The sequence below is a fragment of the Suncus etruscus genome, chromosome 14, assembly GCF_024139225.1.
Source record: "Suncus etruscus isolate mSunEtr1 chromosome 14, mSunEtr1.pri.cur, whole genome shotgun sequence".
Taxonomy (NCBI): Eukaryota; Metazoa; Chordata; class Mammalia; order Eulipotyphla; family Soricidae; genus Suncus; species Suncus etruscus.
The window spans coordinates 36,137,915-36,158,609 of NC_064861.1; the positions used below are offsets into that span (position 1 = coordinate 36,137,915).

Below are 20,695 nucleotides of genomic sequence, written 5' to 3' on the forward strand. Positions count from 1 at the left end.
AACCAGGTTTGATTCCTGGCATCCCACATGGTCCTTTGAGTGCTGCTAAGAATGATTCCTTAGCACAGAGCCAGGAAGCCTTAGCACTTCTGGTCTGGCTCAAAACAAAATGAAACAAATAAAAGAGAAAGTAATGTAAAAGTTTAATTTACAAGTACATAGTAATATTTTATCATCCAAGATACTAACATAATAATTTATGCCCTTTTCAATACAAAGTATACTTCGTGTGTAATGTATATATAAGAAGCCCTCACATTCTATAGCTTGAATTTTATGTTCTTAATGATGAATTTAGAGAAACATATGGTCTTAATTTTAATTGAATTGAGACTATTAATCTTGAGTTAATTATTTGGTTCTGTTAAAAAATTATATCCTGAGCTTCTAAAAATGTTTGCTTTTACTTTCATATTTGCATTTAATTTCTTATTGGTTTTTATTGCCGCATGGTATTGCAATTAACTATTTTCCCTCATGGATATTAAACATCACAAAATTATATTTGGATCATTATCATTTTCTACTGTAATTTCTCACCACTTTTTAGAGTACTTTTATTATCAGTCAAATGTCCAGTAGCACAGAGTTATGGTTCTGGATTCTTTATTCACTTGCTTACTATAGTTTTACTTTTTGTGACAGTGTTATTATATTAATTATTTTAGTTATGTATATTAAACCTTTCATTAGAGATTGAATTTGCTTAATAGAATATTTCTTTTCTTTTTATATAAATGTAAGCAAATGTTATTTTTCTAGAATATCTAACAAACATTAATAGAAGTTTCAGAAGGAAAAGAAGAAACTTGAAGACAGAACAACCAAGAATTTTCTGTAGTTGACAAAAATCTCTTATTCATAGATATGAGAAACTCATGCTACAGTCAAGATTGTGAAGTAAGAGGCAGAAATGTAGAAAAAATGATAAAAGTAGTCACACAGGGCTAGGAATGCAGCTGTGATAGAGTACCTGCTTTGAATCCTTGAACTGAAAAAAAAAAAAAAGTAATAAAAGGAAAGAAAATGGAACAAAAAGTGGAGTACACCCTCAAGATGATGCATTTTAACTTTTAAATTTTTGATGTTAGTCATAAGAGTCCTACACTAGTTAGATTGCATGTAAATGTTCTAAGTGCAGAACCCATCTGATATTTTTTTACACTGATACCAACCGCAATTTATGTTAATTAAAGTACATTCAAGTGTGAGTCACCATTGGTAGGGTCCAGTGTCAATGTGTTAAAGTCAATCTACTGCCTCTTCAAGAGCTCTTTTACTTCTGCTTTACTTTAATTCTTAGAACACAATATTTGGAACCTGCATATATATATTTGGGAATTTTTAAAACTCCTACCACTGATGGGCTCATAAATAAAACCACTGTTACCTCTTCCCCCAATTCCTTCCACAGTGCTGCTTGGAAGCCTTGCTAACAGTTCAGCATTCACTAAAGCAGCCACAAAGGCTGACTCAATGTGCTAGATACTTTTCTCATTTAGTAATTATTTGTTTGCATCTTGATTATTTTTTAAAAATAACCTATTTAAAAAATAGCATATTTTATGCAGGACTATTAGTTATCCCATATGTGAAGAGTGGTCTGTTTAGACTGGAGTGCCACTTCTGGTAAGGTACGACCCCTTTTAGTATTTTTTGACAGGTATGAAGGTTATCATTGCACTTCTTCCTAATCTAGTTAAATCTAGATTAAATATATTCTAGAATATACAACAAACATTAATAGAAGTTTTAGAAGGAAAAGAAGAAACATAAAGAGAGAACAGCCAAGAATTTTCTGTAGTTGACAAAAATGTCTTATTAAATCTAGATTAAATATTATTAAATCTATATTAAATTCACAAAATTTTACACTTTTAATTTTACATTGAAGTTGAATTGGGAATTCTATGAATATTCTCCCATCCTAAATCCATGATATTACGCTTGGTTGCTGAATGAATAAAATGAAAACAAGACCAAATGGTACAATCAGTTAACAGGCTCTTGGAGACAACTATCAGAACATAATGGGAGTTAGTTTAAAATAGAGTCAAAGCTTCTCAGTTTATCCCCCTCCCCTTTTTTTTAAATATAAGTAAGAAATGCACAGTTCATTGGCAAGGATGAGCTCACTTACTGAATTTGAATAAACTCAATTTTGCTTAGTGCAAAATCTGTTCAAGGATGTTTGCTAACATTTGAGGATAGATAAAGTAGCTTAATAAATAAAATTGTGGGTACCTTTCTAGAAGTTTTACCTATGTAAATGACATATATATAAAGCCTAAGCCATGCAAGTTCCATTAATTAAAGTATGCTCTAGAAACTTAAAGTTTATTTTTAATACAATTGTTGTAATTAAGAAAAATAAGACTCTCTAAGAGTCATCCACATTATGAAGACACTAGGATAATTATATTTCAAACAAATACAATATGAAGACTATAATAAAAATAACCTTGCATGAAAGACTAAGCTTGAATTATAATTATGAGATGGAAGAGGGTAGCTGATGTTCCACAAAGAATAAATTATCAACAGTAAGTCAAGATATACAATCAATCAACCAAAAAGTCAGTGGTCAGGATTGGTGAACATTTATTTATAATGGCAGAAGTCAATGATAAAGACATTTGAATATATGATACAAAAAGTTGAGTCAGAATTCATTGTTAGCAGAGTGGTAGGGTATTTACTTTGCATGTGGTCTATCCAAGAAGGACCCGGGTTCAATTCCCGGCATCCCATATGGTACCCTGTGCCTGCCAGGAGCAATTTCTGAGTGCAGAGCCAGGAGTAACTAAGTGCAGCTGGATTTGCCCCCTCCATAAAAAGAAACTCACTGTACCTATTCATCTTCTAATTATATCAGACTTTGAGATTTAGAAATTATACATGCTTGATGGCCTGGTTTCTACCAAAAGACATCCTTTAATGTTAGCACCTATCATGTATTGAGCTTAGATCTAAGAATACTGGGTGAACATTAAATCTAAGTTATTGCAGGGCCTGGGAATGGTTCAGTGGTAAAAGGACCCCCACTAGGAGTAGAAAACTGCAAATTTGACCCCTGCTACTCACATATGTTGCACCTAGTAACTCTATTAATTGACTTCCAGGCCACAGAGCTAATATAATTTCTGTTGCACTATTGGCAACTGTATTGAAGAACCACAACAAAGTGTGAGGCCCTTATGATTCCTTCTGCCCATGAGCTTGTAGGCAAGTTCCAGAAAAAATGTAGTTTACCTCTCCCCACCCCTGTGAATACTCAGCAATCATGTTTGCATGAACCTTCATCATAGTAACAACAAAGGAAAGATTTGGGGAAACAAAATTAGAGATCACATTCGAGTTGTGTGGATATGTCAGTGGAAAAACTAAGAATTTTTAAAGTCAGACAGCAATGTTCATCAGTACTTGCCACTTCCAGCTAAAACATTTTGCTCTAACCTAATTTGACCTTGATAACTTGATATTATAAGCCTAGCTGTGGAGACCACAAAAAATTAACTAAGGCTGAACCATTGACCTGAGTTATCAAGATGCCTTTGGGAGTTCTGCTGAAAAACAAGCAATAATGATTAAAAATGGCTTCCAAGGTACCTCATCACAAACATAAAGTCTCATGGTCACATCACAGTGCCTATGAAGGCTTGACAAAAAGTGTAAATGAGAGTACCCTCCACTTCTTAGGTACTTATGTCAAAAAGTACTTGTCGGGAGCTATAGTGCACTCTTGCAAGAGTAGATTGCTTGCTTTGCACAGAGCAAGAAGCCCTGAGCAGTTGGGTGTCATTCCAAATAATAATAACAACAATAACAGCATCCCATCTGGCAGTACATGGGGGACCATATGTGGAGTCAGAGACCCAAGCAGGATAGGACACATGCAAGGCTGTCTTCTCAGCAGCCTGAATTTACTTTCAGAAACCCAGGTAAGTGAAGTAAACTCATTATACCCAGGTAATGCAGTCAATTTGGAGAGGCAACACTAGAGGTCTCCCTTCCCCATACTCAGAATTTTGCTCATGGTGCATCAATCATAATGGGTGGGTGAGCAGTCCTGAGACATGAGGTGCTACTTCTGAGAAAATTAATATAGTCAGGTGGCCATCTATGAACCTGACAGAGTATCTGGCTTTCTCTCAGCCTTTCTCTTCTGCAACCCTCTGGAACTTGACATCTGACAGAGTACATGGTATAATAAAGTTTCTTTTACTCAAATCTTCAAAATACCATCAACAAGCAAGAAGAAAGATGGTTTTACAGAAATAATGACAAAAGTGTGACACGTTTTTGTTTGGCCCCATACTCAGTTATGCAATGTGAGGGGCCAGAGTGGTGGCGCAAGCAGTAAGCCATCTGCCTTACCTGCGCTAGCCTAGGACAGAATGCTGTTCGATTCTCTGGCCTCCCATATGGTCTCCCAAGCCAGGAGTGATTTCTTAACACATAGCCAGGAGTAACCCCTGAGCGTCACCAGGTATGGCTCAAACACAAAAACAAAAACAAAAAGCAACAACAAAAAGAGACAATGCAATGTGAAGCTCATTTTTAAAAATTGATTTGAAAGCATCTTTGTGTCAATTTCTGTGCCAGAAAATGGTAATACTCTTCATTTTTTTCACTACAGTGCTTCATTAAAAAAACTTTACGTTCGATAGTCTGGGCCATAAATCTATGGGACATTATAACTATAGAAATAAGCTATAGTTTAAACTCAATAAAATATTTATACAAGGGGCTGGAGAGATAGCATGGAGGTATAAGCATTTGCCTTGCACGCAGAAGGATGGTGGTTCAAATCCCAGCATCCCACATGGTCCCCCGAACCTGCCAGGGGCGATTTCTGAGTATAGAGCCAGGAGTAACCCTGAGAGATGCTGGGTGTGACCCCCAAAAATATTTATACAACAGGTTTTATTTTGAGTTATTGTATATAATAATGGATATACATAGAAAAGTACATTTAGACATTTTTCCTTTTTTCTTCTTTTTTCTTTTTTTTTAATCTAAGTCAGCTTGCTTTTATTTCATGACTCTGTCCACCATGCGCATTTCCTCACATCTGCTTTCTCTGCTAAGCTTTTTGCTGCCCCCCCTTTGCCTTTTTCTTATCTATCTTGTACCCCCTCTCTAGAGCTCTCTGCTGCTTCTCCCAAAGCCAGCATGCTTTTATTACCTATTTAAAACAGCCTGCCCCTGCTGCAGGCGTCTTGCATCTCAGCATCTCTAGTGGGGAGCAATCCTTCACGACAGGAAAACGGGTAACACGAGCGGCCGAATATGAAATATGAAATAATGAAACCACACAGAGTATGTGGGGTCAACACATCTTCTGGCAGAGTGCGACAAGTTTAATTTTTTGAGCAGGGGAATTTATAGGGGTAAAATTATCCAGAGGTAAAGAATAATTATAATCACAAAGTATAGTACAACAATAACAATACCTAAGCTATGAGTGTGACTGTAAAAATTCTAGGTTACAAAAGAGAAGGTCACAACTCAGGGCAACTCCTTGCAAGCTTACTTCAAATGCAAAATCAGGATTAGGAGGAAGTAGGAAATATCTAGAAATTTGATCTTCCTGGGCTGGACTCTACTGCTTTAGAGGTTAAGTAAAGGGAGGAGCCAAATCCCCAAAAGTGAGTTTCCCTATTTCTAAAGGAGGGTCAATAGTCAATAGCCAGGATCTGCATTCTGGTTACATCCTTGATTAGCAGAAAATATAGCTGTGGGGGGAACGCCAAACCCTACCACTCCAGCATCCATACTTTTTCTTGTTTTGTTTTGATTTGTTAGTTTTTTACTTTATTTTTCTTCTCTTTTTTCTTCCACTTTTTCTTTTTTACTCTTGTGGTTATTATTTAGATATTTATTTTATTTTTATTTACTGGGTCCATTTTTTTTTCTTCCTTTTTTTTTTTTTTTTTGCCTTTTTTCTCTCTCTTTTTTCATTTTGGGTAGTTGTACCAACATTTTTTTCTCCCTTTTTTCTTTTTTTTCTTTTTTCTTTTTTTTGGTTTTTGGGCCACAACCGATAACGCTCAGGGGTTACTCCTGGCTATGTGCTCAGAAGTTGCTCCTTTCTTGGGGGACCATATGGGACGTCGGGGGATCCAACTGTGGTCCGTCCAAGGCTAGCGCAGGCAAGGCAGGCACCTTACCTCTTGCGCCACCGCCCGGCCCCCTCCCTTTTTTCTTATCCTTTTTATCTCCAATGACGGTGGAATAGATGCTCAATCTACAACAAGCTGTAAAGTGGAGACCAGTTGCACTAGCATTCAGGGGGGGTAAAAGAGGGAGATATGGGATGCATACTGGTAACAGGGGCTGAGGGAGGACAGCACTGGTGGAGGGAATGCCCCTCATTCATTGTCATTATGTACCATAAATGATGCAGTGAAAGATTTGTAATGCACTTTGGTCACAATAAAAATAAAAAAAAAGAAGAAGAAAATGTAGCTGCAAGGACATATTTGAAAAAGAGAGAAAAAGTATTTGCTTTTAGGGCTGGTTATTATCCAGAAAGGGGTTCTCAAACTTTGGTGCTGGAATTTCTGGGCCAAATTATTTGATAGAGGCCAATATTTTGCCTGATATATACAAAGGAGAGATAGTCAAATACTGGCTGAAAATATAATGCCAGGCATCTCTTTGGAAATTCCTCAACCATCCATGCAGGGGAAAAAGGTGTCCACAGCGGGCCTTTTGAAGGAACCCCATGGGGGTTAAATTAGTTCTACCCACCAGGAAAATCTGAGGATACATCTGGTGGGCTGAGCCCCCCTAAAAGCTTAGGTATGCCCTGGCTTGCTCCATCTCATATTTGGGCGAGTCTGATCATCCAGGTGGGATTAACATCTCCAAAGAACTCTTAGATTGGGGGCAGGGCTATAGGATCCCAAGATGTAGAAGTCATTTATGAGGTCAGATACCAAGTGAGTAGAGCACTCACGAAAAAGCATCTGACAATCACTTCAGGAGAGTAACTCCCTACATATAAACTTTTTTTATCACTGGGCCAGAGCAATAGTACAGATTTTATGTTGCTTGCCTTGTAAGTGGCCTGCTGGGGTTTGGTCCCCCAAACCCTCTATGATTCTTGAGCTAGCCAAGAGTATTTTCTAAGCTCAGAACTAGAAGTAAGCCCAATCAGGAGTGACTCCCCACAAAAATTTCAAATTTTATTATCAATTGCATGCAAATTAATATTTTAAAATATCTGCCTGCTTTTAAAAGCGTTTAATCATACTATAAACAACATTTAGAAGTTGTTACTTTCTTCTTTTAATTATTTTTCAATGACTTTTTTATTATGAACATACTCATTAATAATACTATAACTAAAATTTAATATATTGCAATTTTAAAATGCAACAGAGTAGTAAGGGAGTTATTATAAAATTTTTTTCTAAACAAATCATTACAAAGGTGATACCCAAAAGGTCTCCATCAATTTCATAGACTCAAATCTCTATCTCATGTTTTATTTTATATAAATATAAAATACAATATAATAATAAAATAAATTAAAATATAAAATATTTCCCGGTATATAAGACTTTTTAACCCATGAAAAACTTCTTAAAAGTCAGAGGTAGTTCTTATACACCAGTATACGGCATGTTGAAACTTACTCCAGCTTCAGGGATGAGTGATCCGCCCCCCTCTTACCAATGCATCCCATCCAGCTGCCAGCCATAATCACTCAGTCCTCTGCTTGTCCTGATTCATCTTTCAGGGCACACAGAGGAGCTGAGTTACCAAGCGTCGCATCTCATCCAGCTGCAGGGTATGCAGCTTTCCGGTTCTTGGTCCTCTGTTGAGTTTTTATGGGTCACAAAGGAGGTACTTTCTACCTTTAGCTGTCCTATTAATCACTGCACCCTAACCAGTTGCTCTTGGAGGAGCCCCCTTTCCCTGCTCTCAATGTAGATCACAATTAAAAAAAATCACAGTCACTCACTACAAAGGACAAATGTAAAATGATTGTCGGCACTCCAAAGTCTAGCTTTATTAAACATATACTGTTAACCTTTGAGAGTTCTACTCTTTTTCTCTTACATTTCTTAATTTCCATTTGGTCTGTGTTAAAAGAGAGGTAGTTTTATATGGAGAATATAGCACAAACCCTATATTTTAACAGAAAAAATAAGGGGTCATATTATATGCCCAGTCATCTTATACTCCGGAAAATATAGTATTTATATTTTATTCTTTGGATGAGGGTGGGAGTTGGACCACACACACTATGACTATGCTCAGGGCTTATTTCTGCCTCTGTGTTCAGGGATCATTCCTAGTAAGTCTCAGAAAATTTATATTTGGTGCCTGGGATCTAATCCAGGCCTGCCACATGCAAGGCAAATGCCTTAAGCCTTGTCATGTCTCATCATCGGCTACTTTTCTTTCTGAATTATTTTGGAAATCACCCTCTGGTGCTCTGGGCCACCAGGGTCATACTTGGCAGTGCTGGGGAGCAGGTTGCAGGTGATTCTGGGATTGTATCCATTGTCTGTTGGCTATCTGTGAAGTGCAGATTCTGACCCTTTAAACCTTGAATTTATACATAAGGAGGGAGATGCTCTTTGTGTTTAAAAATCTTACAAACTTTCCCTACAAAGTAAGTATGGAAGAAGATGCAAAAACATTAGTGGTGCGTGGTGAATGGATCGAGTCAAAAACTCAGATGTGAAGGAAACAGAACTGGCTCTTGTCATGCTGGTCCCTTCCCAGTGGCACCTGCTGAGAGGAGCACTTTCTCTCAAACTCATATGGCTCACAGATGGGATTAGTCAGTGGCAATGGATTCATTATCCTCTTGACTTCAAAGTTTTCTATTCCAATATTTTCACCACCACAAAGTTCATCCTTAGCAGCTTGGGAAAGGAACAGTCGGTGCTTGCATGTAAAGATGCATGATGCAACACACATTACCTCAGATCTTTTAGGCCTAGACACTCTTCATAAAAAGGGTCACTCTGGTCTTGCTGCTTTCTAGAACTTTCCTTGTCGCTGGCCAGCTGAGTTGGCCAGCACTGAGAGGGGCTTCAGGGTTATTTAATAGGAGGATGGGAGCAAGGAGTCGGCGAAGAATGGGTTCTCAGAAACCAAACACACTCAAGAGTAGTTGGAACTGAGTTCGATTTATTGGGAGTTATGCTTCATATTTAAGCAAAAAGTTGACAATGGAATGAAGTTAGGTAGGTCAAGTGTAACATGCTTTTTGCTATAGAATAAACATTACGTGTGAACATAATCATTAGTAAATCATCTAAACGGTATATGTATATTGTAAATTCTTGTCATCAGTTTCATTTACCATAAACAGGCATCAGAAAAGTACTTACTATTTCATTTTGGATATGATTCTAGGTAGTCAACAGAAATCAGAAAAATACTTATTCTTTCTTCTTGCTAGTCAACTATTAATTGACAAAATACAATGCCATTGTCCATTTAATATTATACCAAAGAGCTATAGTAAGGAAAGGGCAAATGTAATTAAAAGACCAAACACACCTGTAGGCTACACAATACTAAAAAACTGACTAAAAATATTATTATTGATTCTATCAGCTTGGAAAAATCTTATTGTAGATTCTATGAGCTTGAGAAAAATATTATTGTAGATTATTTTTATTAACTTAGATTAAAAAGGTATTTTCCAGCAATTCTTGTTTTAATGCAAGGGACAAAGGCACACAGTTTGTTTTACTTTATGTACTTGGCACTGTTAATCCTCATGATACATTAATGTTTAGTAAGTTCATGATTGCTATCATACCAAGTGCGAACTTAAGGCACAACTGGCTTTTCCTCAAAGTGTCTGCCAGGACCGCATCCTCTTTTTCAGGGAGAAGCTTGGCTGTACCCAGCATTCCTGCTATCATGCCTGTAAGGTTGGGGACTATGGCATTTTCTCACACTGGGATTCAGAAATCTTCCTTCAGCCTTGAATGTGAAGATTTATTTTTCTTCTTCATTTCTGGTGTCTGGCTTCAAAAGCCAGCCAGGATACAGAGCATGTTCCTGGGAAACAGACCAGTAGCATCTTCTCGTCTAGCCAACTTTCATATTATCTCCAGAGACAGGTAAAATGTGTCTGGCAGAGTACTCTTCTGACAATTAGAGATTAAGTACTGACATCTGCTCATGTCCTCTTGTCTCCAAGGCCAGCGCTCTTAGGTACTGGATGGATGTATATTGTTCTGGCTGATGAAAGGTGGTTGGAGGGAAGGGAAGGAGTGGAAGCAAGGATCCTGGCATAACTAGGAGATTATCCCACCAACTCAGACTGATTTGAAAAAAAAAAAAAAGTCAGAAATGAGCTACAGAGGCGGGAGAGATAGCATAGCAGTGGGGCATTTGCCTTGCATGCGGTCAACCTAGGACAGACCTGGGTTTGATTCCCAGCATTACACCTGGTAGCACAAGCCTGCCAGTAGAGATTTCTGAGGGAAGAGCCAAGAGTAACCCCGCAGTACTGCTGGGTGTGACCTCCCCTCCCCCCGCAAAATGAACAAACAGAAATCAGCTACACAAGTTTAGGGGAAAGCTCTTTGTGGTATGAAAGGCCAAAATACGGATCTTACATCTGCCAGACAAGAACTCTGTTATTAAAACCACAGCCTTTGTAGAAGAGGAAAAGCTTTTAAATGCTATGGAATTATTGATGTTAGAGGAACTGTGGTGTGAAAAGTTTACACTTAAGAAGCAATAGAATGAGTAGAGCCTCGGGTAGAATAGAAATGTATGCATATACCCAGGCAAGAGGCAGACTGAAAAGTGAGCTTACCAAGATCCAGTTTTTTAAGATATGTAATTGTATTTATTTTTGCTTTTCCCGCTAAAGCTTACTTTTAATTTTTTTAAAAGCTCTGTGGGATATAATACAGTGGCCTTAAATTTTCATTCTTATTTTTACAGCATATTATTTGGCATTCATATGTAGTTATACAGTTTTAAATCTGGAAAAATTAAAAAAAAATATTGGAAAAGGAATGAGACAGCTGCTCAGTGAAGATTTACAGCCCTACCTTAGATGTGTACAAGTATTAGGCGTGGGAGTTCCATTCCTTTCCTTTTTTCTTACATTGATCTTTTCGGGTTGTCACTAAAGTATCACTTGCATTTTGGGGGGTCACACTCTGCTGCGCTCAAGAGTTACTCCTGGCTCTATGCTCAGAAATCGCTCTTTGGGGCCGGGCGGTGGCGCTAGAGGTAAGGTGCCTGCCTTGCCTGCACTAGCCTAGGACAGACCGCGGTTCAATCCCCCGGTGTCCCATATGGTCCCCCAAGCCAGGAGCGAATTCTGAGCGCATAGCCAGGAGTAACCCCTGAGCGTCACTGGGTGTGACCCAAAAACCAAAAAAAAAAAAAAAAAAAAAAAAAGAAATTGCTCCTGGCAGGCATGGGGAACCATATGGGATGTCAGGATTCGAACCACCGTCCTTCTGCATGCAAGGCAAACACACTACCTCCATGCTATCTCTCCACCCCCTTGCAATTTTAAGATATTGTATACGTTAAAACTTAATTGCCGGGGCCGGGCAGTGGCGCTAGAGGTAAGGTGCCTGCCTTGCCTGCGCTAGTCTTGGACGGACCACGGTTCGATCCCCCGGTGTCCCATATGGTCTCCCAAGCCAGGAGGGACTTCTGAGCGCATAGCCAGGAGTAACCCCTGAGCATCACCGGGTGTGGCCCAAAAACCAAAAAAAAAAAAAAATTAATTGCCACCACAGTCCACATTGGATTTCTGTGTGTAGCCCAGTTGGCTCAAGCTCTGCCAATTATGTGATTGCTTTACACTAAATAGGATAATATGAATTTTATTCTACACAGTAATGGAGAAAAGATTCAGACAGCAGTCCATAAAGGTATTATATTCATTCAAGAATCAACAATCTGCTTAGACAGATGAGAAATGGATGAACAGCAGTATTTCTGAGGTGAAAACCCTGCTAGACTTGACCTTGAAAGCTGACTGCACAGATACTGGGCACCCCTGCAGTAGGCAGCCAGACATATGTACTTGCAAAACAACAAATCAGTCTTGAGCTATCCTTTCCATATCATCCATCTTGACATTAGAAAGATCTTTAATCTCTCCCGGAAAGTGCCATTTATATACCATATGACAATATTTGTTCTTATAAAGATTTCTCCATAATAAATTTTTCTTTACTTTCCCCTCCTACTTCTGCTGAGTGCAGCTGCTCTTTCCATCCGGCATGGGGCATGCCTTACATATGAACTTGACTTGGCTGCTTTCCTGGAAGTCCCCAATGGGTTTTCTGTTTGAGTAAGTACATCAGGATATTTTCAATGACAGGTAAAAGGAAATTCTTCAAACTAAAGTGCCTTTCATTGCCGGATGGGATAAAGATCTGGCAAGAAGAAATTGCAGGAGTGTTTCAACTGGAGATTTTGCTGTTTCTGTGCAATGCTTAAATGTGTTGCTGAAACTGTGTTTCATTAGTTCAAACCCTCAATAATTCTAACATAGCTGTTACTAACAGGGCAACCAACCTGAGTTACCATTCACAGCTGTGTCTACTAAAAGTAAGGGAGGGAGGAGGACAGATAGTCCAGCAGGTAAGCCACTTGCCTTGCAGATAGCCAACCTGAATTCAATCATTCCCTGGCACCTAATATGAACCCCTGAGCTCCCCAGGATGATTTCTGAGTACAGAGTTAAAGTAAGTCCTAAGGGGCCGGAGAGATAGTATGGAGGTTTGCCTTTCATGCAGAAGACCAGTGGTTCGAATCCCGGCATCCCATATGGTCCCCTGAGCCTGCCAGGGCAATTTCTGAGCTTCGAGTCAGGAGTAGCCCTTGAGCACTACCAGGTGTGACCCCCCCAAAACAAACAAACAAACAAAAGTAAGTCCTGAGCATAGCCAACAATCCTCATCACTACTACCAAAGAGTTGCATTATTCAGATTTTTGGAGATCAGATGCTATATTCTCATGCAACTAGACTAAAATATATTGAAGATGATGCACCAAAGCTAGGTAAAGAAGCAATAATATAATAAATAATTTATGTCAGGCTGTCTGAATATAACAAAGAGGCAATTACTTTATAATGTTGCCAAGTAAGAAGACTGTAAAACTCACAAGCTAATCCAAGAATGTTTATGCAGTTTATTTATTGACATTGCACAAGGGATTTTTGTTTGTTTGTGGCTCCAGCCCCTTGAGACTATAACTTACATGAAGAAATTATTTTACATTTTACATTTTGTCACTTACAAGTTATGAAACATATCTCTATAGAAAAATGGAATTGTTTACTCAGAATGTACACTGTTAGACATACAACCAAGGTTAAAAAATAATAAATAAGCAATCTAATTGGTTCCATTTCCAAATCTGGTGGCATGGTTTCAGGTACCTTTCTGGTAGAACTCCCTTGTTTTCATCCATAGTGCAGGTTGACACTATAGTAATCTCTTTGCTGCTTTTCTTATGTCAGACCTAATTGACACATAAGTAGACAGAGGTACAACCTCTATTAGTCTTAACAGGTCTGTCTCATACATAAATCATACTATAAAGCCCCCAAGAAGCATATTTAAAGAATAATTTTTCTTAGTATGTATCTGTAGAGATACTTTCTTTTTCCCTCCCTTCCCTTCTCTTTCTTTACTCCCCCACCCCCTTCCTCATTCTCTCTCCCTCCCTTCCCTTTCCTTTCCCCTTATCCCTTTCTTCCTCCCACCTTCCCCCTTCCTCCATCCCTCCCTCCCTTCCTTACTCCCTCCCTTTCTTTCTTCCTCCCTCCCTCCCTCCCTTCCTTCCTTCCTTCCTTCCTTCCTTCCTTCCTTCCTTCCTTCCTTCCTTCCTTCCTTCCTTCCTTCCTTCCTTCCTTCCTTCCTTCCTTCCTTCCTTCCTTCCTTCCTTCCTCCCTTCCTCTCTTTCCTTCTTTCATTCCTTCCTACCTCCTTTATCCCTTCCCTCTTCCTTCCTCTTTCCCTCCCTCCCTCCCTCCCTTTTTTCCTCCTTTCCTCCTTTTTTCTTTATTTGTTCATTCCACCCTTCCTTCCTTTCTTCCTCCCTCCCTCCATTCTATCCTCCCTCTTTCCTTCCCTCTCTCTTTCCCTCCCTTCCTTTCTTTCTTCCTCCTCCCTTTCTTCCTTCCTCCCTCTCTTCCTTCATTTCTTCCTCCCTTCCTTCTTTCCTTCCTTCCTCCCTTCCTTTCTTCCTCCCTTCCCCCTCCCGCTTTCCCTTCTCCCACCCTTCCTTCCTTGCTTCCTCCCTTCCTCCCTCTTTCTCTTCCTTTCTCTCTCCTTCCCTCTTTTCCTCCCTCCCTCCCTCCCTCCTTCCTTCCTTCTGCCTGCTTGCCTGCCTCCTTCTTTCCTCTCTTCTTTCTTCTCTTCCTTCCTTTACTTTTACAATTTTTATTCAATTTTGACAATCAGAAATTAAGAACTTAAACTTTTCATTTTAGCTTGAATTAGCTAGTTTCCTTTTTGTAAATAGAAACATAATTTCTATAAAAATAAAAAAATAGAAAAATAATTTCCTACTAAAAATATCTGTTTCTGAAATTCTCTGAATTCTCACTTGACCTTTTTACTTTTTGAATTTCTACCATTCCCATTATACTCTTCCTGAAAAGAGAAGCTCTGTTTTTTTCAAATCCCTCCTTACAAAGTTCTAAGGGCTTAAATTCTTAGAAATGCAATTCAGAAAATCTCTCTTCCCTTGATTTCATCCAACTGAAGTTAAAGTAAATTCTACTTTTCTTATTTCTTTATTCTTCTTCCACGTGGCCATTCATACTGATCAAAGATTACTTGAGGAGATCAACTGCTACTTCTTTCTATTTTCCCCTCCTTTAAACAATTTCTCAGTATTTCCTTTGGAGCCAGAGAATAATCCCCATAAAGAAGGAGTCTGTAATACTTAGACACTTATATTTAGTAGTAACTTCATATCTTTTGAAGGAGCCATGTTGCATTTTCTTAAGTAATCATACATAAGGGAAAGAGAATACCCAAAACTTTCTAGAAGTGTTTTCTAAAAGACTGCATTTAATGTACTGAAGACCAAAGATAAATCATGATCTTACTTCAGAATCAAAGTTAATAACATTCAAAAATTAAAAAGGGGGCTGGAGTGATAGAACATTGGGTAGGGCATTTGCCTTGCACATGGCAGACCCAGTTCAATTCCCGGTATCCCATATGGCCCTCCGAGCCTGCCAGAAGTGATTTCTGAGCACAGAAAGGGGTAATTGTTGCAGAGCATAATAAATCAAAGATTCCATTAAATTATTTATTTTTGTATTTTATATTATTTTTGAGTCCTGAATTTATAACACTGCCCTTAACTAAATATACTCTGACACACACACACACACACACACACACACACACACACACTGATATATATACTTTTCTCTTTTAAACAAAATCTTGAATTTGTGAACTGTTGAATGTTGTTTCTCCCAATACAAAATCTTCCTCATTCTTTTTTTTTTTTTTTTTTTTTTTGATTTTTGGGCCATACCTGTGGGGCACTCAGGGTTTACTTCTGGCTCTGTGCTTAGAAATCGCTCCTGCCAGGCTTGCGAGACCATATGGGATGCCAGGAATTGAATGTGGTCGTCCAGTGTCAGCAGCTTGCAAGGCAAATGCCTTACTGCTGTGCTATCACTCTGGCCTCAACTTCCCCATTCTTTTAATTTTTTTTCTGAATTACAATATCACAATCTTATTTTTTCACAAATTATGTCAATTTGATTTAGTTTTTAAAATCTTCTGCTTTATATAAAATAATTTGTGTACTGACCTTAAATTTAAATCCTCTGTCATCTTATCTTCCTAAATAAATTAAAATTTTTCTGTGTAGAATTTATATTTTCTTAGTCTATTTTCTGTTGTTCCTGTTATTGTTATTGATTTATTACTAACACAAATAAGTACTTTAAAATTCTTTCCTGCTTACTCCATCATCTGGGTCATTTCACTCCATAGTTTGAGTCATACTTTTCTTTTTTGGGGGGAGGGGGGTCACACCCAGCAGTGCTCTGGGGTTATTCCTGGATTTACGCTCTGAAATCACTCCTGGCAGGCTTGGGGGACCATATGAGATGCCGGGATTTGAATCACTGTCATTCTGCATGCAAGGTAAATGCCCTACCTCCATGCTATCTCTCCAGCCCCTGAGTCATACTTTTCTTAACAATATATATATATATTGTATATCTGGTAATCTTAAAGACTCTCCTAACTATAGGGAATGTTCCATACTTCTGAAAAATACTGATTACTAAAATTTTGTTTTAGCAGACAATTAAACAAAATCTGTATATTTATTCTTTTGGGGTCCAACTTAAATCATGGATAAAACATTTTACCTTTAATGAGTTGTTTGGAGTCTGGTTGTACAAGGATTTAGTAAGTATGGTCAGAGGAGCTTTTGAGAAAGTATTTATCTATTCTTGGTCTAGTCCCACAATTTCCTTCTTTTGAAGTGATTCACACTTGTGGCTCTAGCTTAAAGTAAACAATAGAGCCTGGTTCTTAAATTTGGGATAAATTCACATATTATCACAATCCCCTTGTTATATATTTTCCTGTTAACTCTCACAAACCTATTCAAAATTCAGTCTGTTGTGCTGAGTGAAAGAAGTCAGAGGGAGAGAAGTAGACACAGAATAGTCTCACTCACCTGTGGGATTTAAGAAAAATTAAAGATAGTATTGTAATAATACCCAGAGGCAATAGATGAGGTTTCCCAAAGACAATAGAGGTGAGGTTTGAAAGGACCAGCCCATGATATGAAGCTTACCACAAAGTGTGGTGTGTGTAATCAGAGATATAACCACACCCACAACTATTATGACAATGGTAGTGAGTGAAAGAAATAGAATGCCTGTCTGGAAGACAGGCAGGCTTGGGGGAGGAGGGAGAAGTGGAGTGGTGGGAAGGTTGCACATTGGTGGTGGGAAGGTGAAGGTTTTTTTGTTTTTTTTTTTTAATGACTGAAACCCAACTACAAACATGTTTGTAGTCATGGTGCTTAAATAAATATATTAATTTAAAAAATCTGTTATTTTGTGTTGTTCATTTATTTTTTTGTATTTTTTTTGGCCACACCCAGCAATGCTCCAGGGTTACTCTGTGCTCACTCCTCCTGGCAGGCTCAAAGAACCAAATGGGATGCCGGAGATCAAACCCAGGTCAGCTGTGTGCAAAGCAAACACCCTACCTGCTGTGCTATTGCTCCAGCCCCTCAAAGTCTGTTTTGCCTCTTCATCTTGATGACAAAACCAAAGTAGTTTATTTTTCCCTGTCTGATTAGTAGTCTAGATTTGCTGGAGTTTATCATCAAATCCATCTCATTTATTTATCTTTTAAAAATTCTGAAATGTTTTGTGATGGTCAGTTTTTCTGCTTTGTTGTATTGTACTTTTGCATTTTCTACATTATCACGATTTAAATTTAAGGGAGATGGAAATGAAAGATCACATTGACTGGAAATTCATAAAATTAATAAAAACAGAACAATAACTTAAAACACATTAGTAAAGATGACTTTATTGGGGACAGGGCACATTAAAATCAAATAGACAAAATTTAATATTTATGAGAAATTTTAAATATTAAAAGAGACATTTTAATGTGTCTAAATTGTTATCCATGTTTATAACTTACATTTTTTAAGAGTAAGGCAAATACTTAGTTTTTCAATAAATAATCAAAGAGTTAAAAATAATCTTCATTAAAAATAATAATCTTCATTAAATGCTATTATCAAATAGAGCAAATTAGTTTTTATATAATAGAAGACTATTGAAAAATTATGGAAAAATTAGCACACCAAAGAATAATACTCTCACACCTCCTAAGAAAGTGTAATGAAAATCTCACATATAAAAATCTTAAAGTTTTATCTCTTCTTTTATTATTTGCTCATAAAGTTCTTTGGTCAAGGGGACATAAGATTTTTTCAAATTATCCATGAAGTAAAGTGGATCAGAAATCTTCAATGGATTAAATCCTTCTTCCACCAATTTAAATTTCTGCATTTTGAATGTCCCCGTAATTTCCATGATTTCCTATAAATAAATTTCTGTGATTAGTGGAATCATATAATATTATATATAACATGAATGATATAATGATATAGAATGAAATATTTAATCATATTTTATGTGTAAGAATTGTTTATATTTACTAAGATGATTTAACATCAGAAAACAAATGCTCTCTAGAGCATTTCCTTATAGTGTGTTTTGCCAGTGAAATTTATTCAATACACGACTTATGACTTATTAATTACTAGAGATGTGCATAAATATACTTACCACTTCACTGCAATACCAGTGCTATATTATATAAAGTAGCTGCTGCAAAGTCCCAGCTGGTAAAAGTCATGCAAGTTAGCAATCTATTCCATAAAGCAAAATTCTATGAGAACCAGAATATTTAAAGAAAGCTTGAAAACTTGGGATTCCTGCTGAGATGGCTTGTTGCAACTCATAGTTTCTAGGGCAGGGGTCTCAAACTCGCGGCCCAAGGGCCGTTTGCAGCCCTCCGTACAACATTTTGTGGTCCGCGGCCAGCCTTCAAATATCGCAGTATTCGCGATTATTCGCTTACCGAATAATCGCAATAAAAATCGCATTAGTAAGAAAAAATCGCATTAAACATTCACATACCCCGAGCAGTTCCGTTCGGGGTATGCACATGTTTGATGCAATTTTTTTGCGATTTTTTTTCTTACTAATGCGATTTTTTATTGCGAATATTCAGTAAGCGAAATTCCTTATGTGGCCCTGCCTCACCCTGACTTTGCCTCCTGCGGCCCCCAGGTAAATTGAGTTTGAGACCCCTGTTCTAGGGTCTTCAAGAATTACCCAGTGATACCTGTTAGTCATTACTGGAAAACTACCATTTTGATATTAGTTAATTCTACATACTACTCACAGATGTCACAGCTATATAATATATATGATTTTTGTGGCTGTTGTAATAAAAATTAAGCCCAGGGAATAGCAGAACAATAAAAAGTATATGCCTTGTGAGGGTGTTGACAAGGATGTGAGTCTAATTGTTGTCCCTGCTTCATATGTCTCCCGTGCTTGGAATACCCAGTGCCACATCCATGTATGCAATCCCTGGATTATTACAATAAAGGGAAGATAAAAAGGAGGATATAAAAACAACAACCAAAAAGGACAGCTCAAATAAGCAGAGTCCTCTCTAGATCAATCTAATTTTAAGCTTTGAATAGTTGCAAATGCCCTGGGAGTTAAAGATAAAATAAAAATAAAATTTGAATAGATTGATTATATCCAATGGAAAGTTTTTTTCTTTCATTTTTCCATGCATTATTTATTCAAATGGTAACTGACTGGCTAAACCTAAAAACTTATGCATTTGTTTTGACCTCACTACTTACTAACATTAATGTTTAGATATTTGATTTAACCAGAGTGACATGAACATTTACTTATAATAAAAGATGGCCATTAATCTAGAAAATTTAAGAATTTAGTTGAAGGTTTTTAAAGGAGATGGAAGTATATGGGGAAGCTTCAGGTAAAGGAAAGAAATCTTGCTTTTTGTTTATGGTTTTAGACAGGGGACTGAATGCATAAGGTCATAACAATAACATGTATTCTACTACTGAATCGTATCCTCAGCCCAAGAAACTTTGTTTTAAATGAGATGGCAGATAGAGATCTAGATATGGATCATTTTAATTCTCACTACACTAACTGAAATGCCAAATGCTCTCTTATTGTCTTTCCCTGATCTCTCTTCACTGTGGCTCATCCATTCCTCAATACTGTCATCACAACTTTAGATGTGGTTAACTATAGAGACGAACTCTTTTTTTCTTTTGAAAAACATTGTTTAATTTTTATTCTTTATGTATACCGTGTGATGTTCTGTCTTTTAATAAAGAAAAATATTTTAACTGTTTATTTTCCAGGTCAGGAAACTTTCACCCAGAGTTATTTTTAATGGTTTTATAATATATTATCTAATTATAATATATTAATGTTTTTCTCTTTAAGAGAATATTAAAAGATTTTTACTTTAAATACCACTTCAAAGAAAATTTTACAATATCATTTTGTGTGTCTTTGATTACATTCTAAAGATAATTTTGGACCTAAAATGTCTGTCAAAATACAGTTTTTCCAGTCTGATCGCATATATTAAATTGTTTTCTAAAGAGCCAATAATCAATTGTTTACATAAAAGTTTAAAAACAAAGTAAAAAGAAACTTAATATTGGTCAAGCCATAATGAGTATTATCACATTAATTTGTGGGGTTAAATTGAAAGTTTACAAATCATTTTTAAAATTTTGTGAATAAATTTGTGTGTGTGTGTGTGTGTGTGTGTGTGTGGTGTGTGTGTGTGTTTGTGGTGCTGGGGATGGAACCCAATGCTGCACTAATAAAATGTAAATGTTCTACTGTGAACCAGATCTGGGACTATATTTTCATATTTTCAATACATAGTTTTGTTTTATCAAAGTAAGATGTTTACTTTGCTATGTTAAATGACTTATCAGTTTATTAATCTGATAGACTGACAACTATGTGTCTTGCATTATGCTAATAATAGCAAATATGATGAATGTGACATCCAGGCTACCTATTCTTTTAGGTGTTGAAATATTTTCTAAATGTATAAAAATTTGTATACATTT

The 20,695-nt window shown here is 37.1% G+C and overlaps 1 protein-coding gene across 1 annotated transcript in view; it reads right to left on the bottom strand.

The window, feature by feature from the left end:
- Window positions 1-17,906: 17,906 nt before the first annotated feature.
- Window positions 17,907-20,695, bottom strand: part of SLC27A6 (solute carrier family 27 member 6) — a 64,302-nt gene continuing 61,513 nt past the window's right edge. Inside the window, exon 10 of the mRNA XM_049786738.1 lies at window positions 17,907-18,083. Within this exon, the coding sequence (XP_049642695.1) occupies window positions 17,907-18,083 (177 nt within the window). The remainder of the gene's footprint in view (window positions 18,084-20,695) is intronic.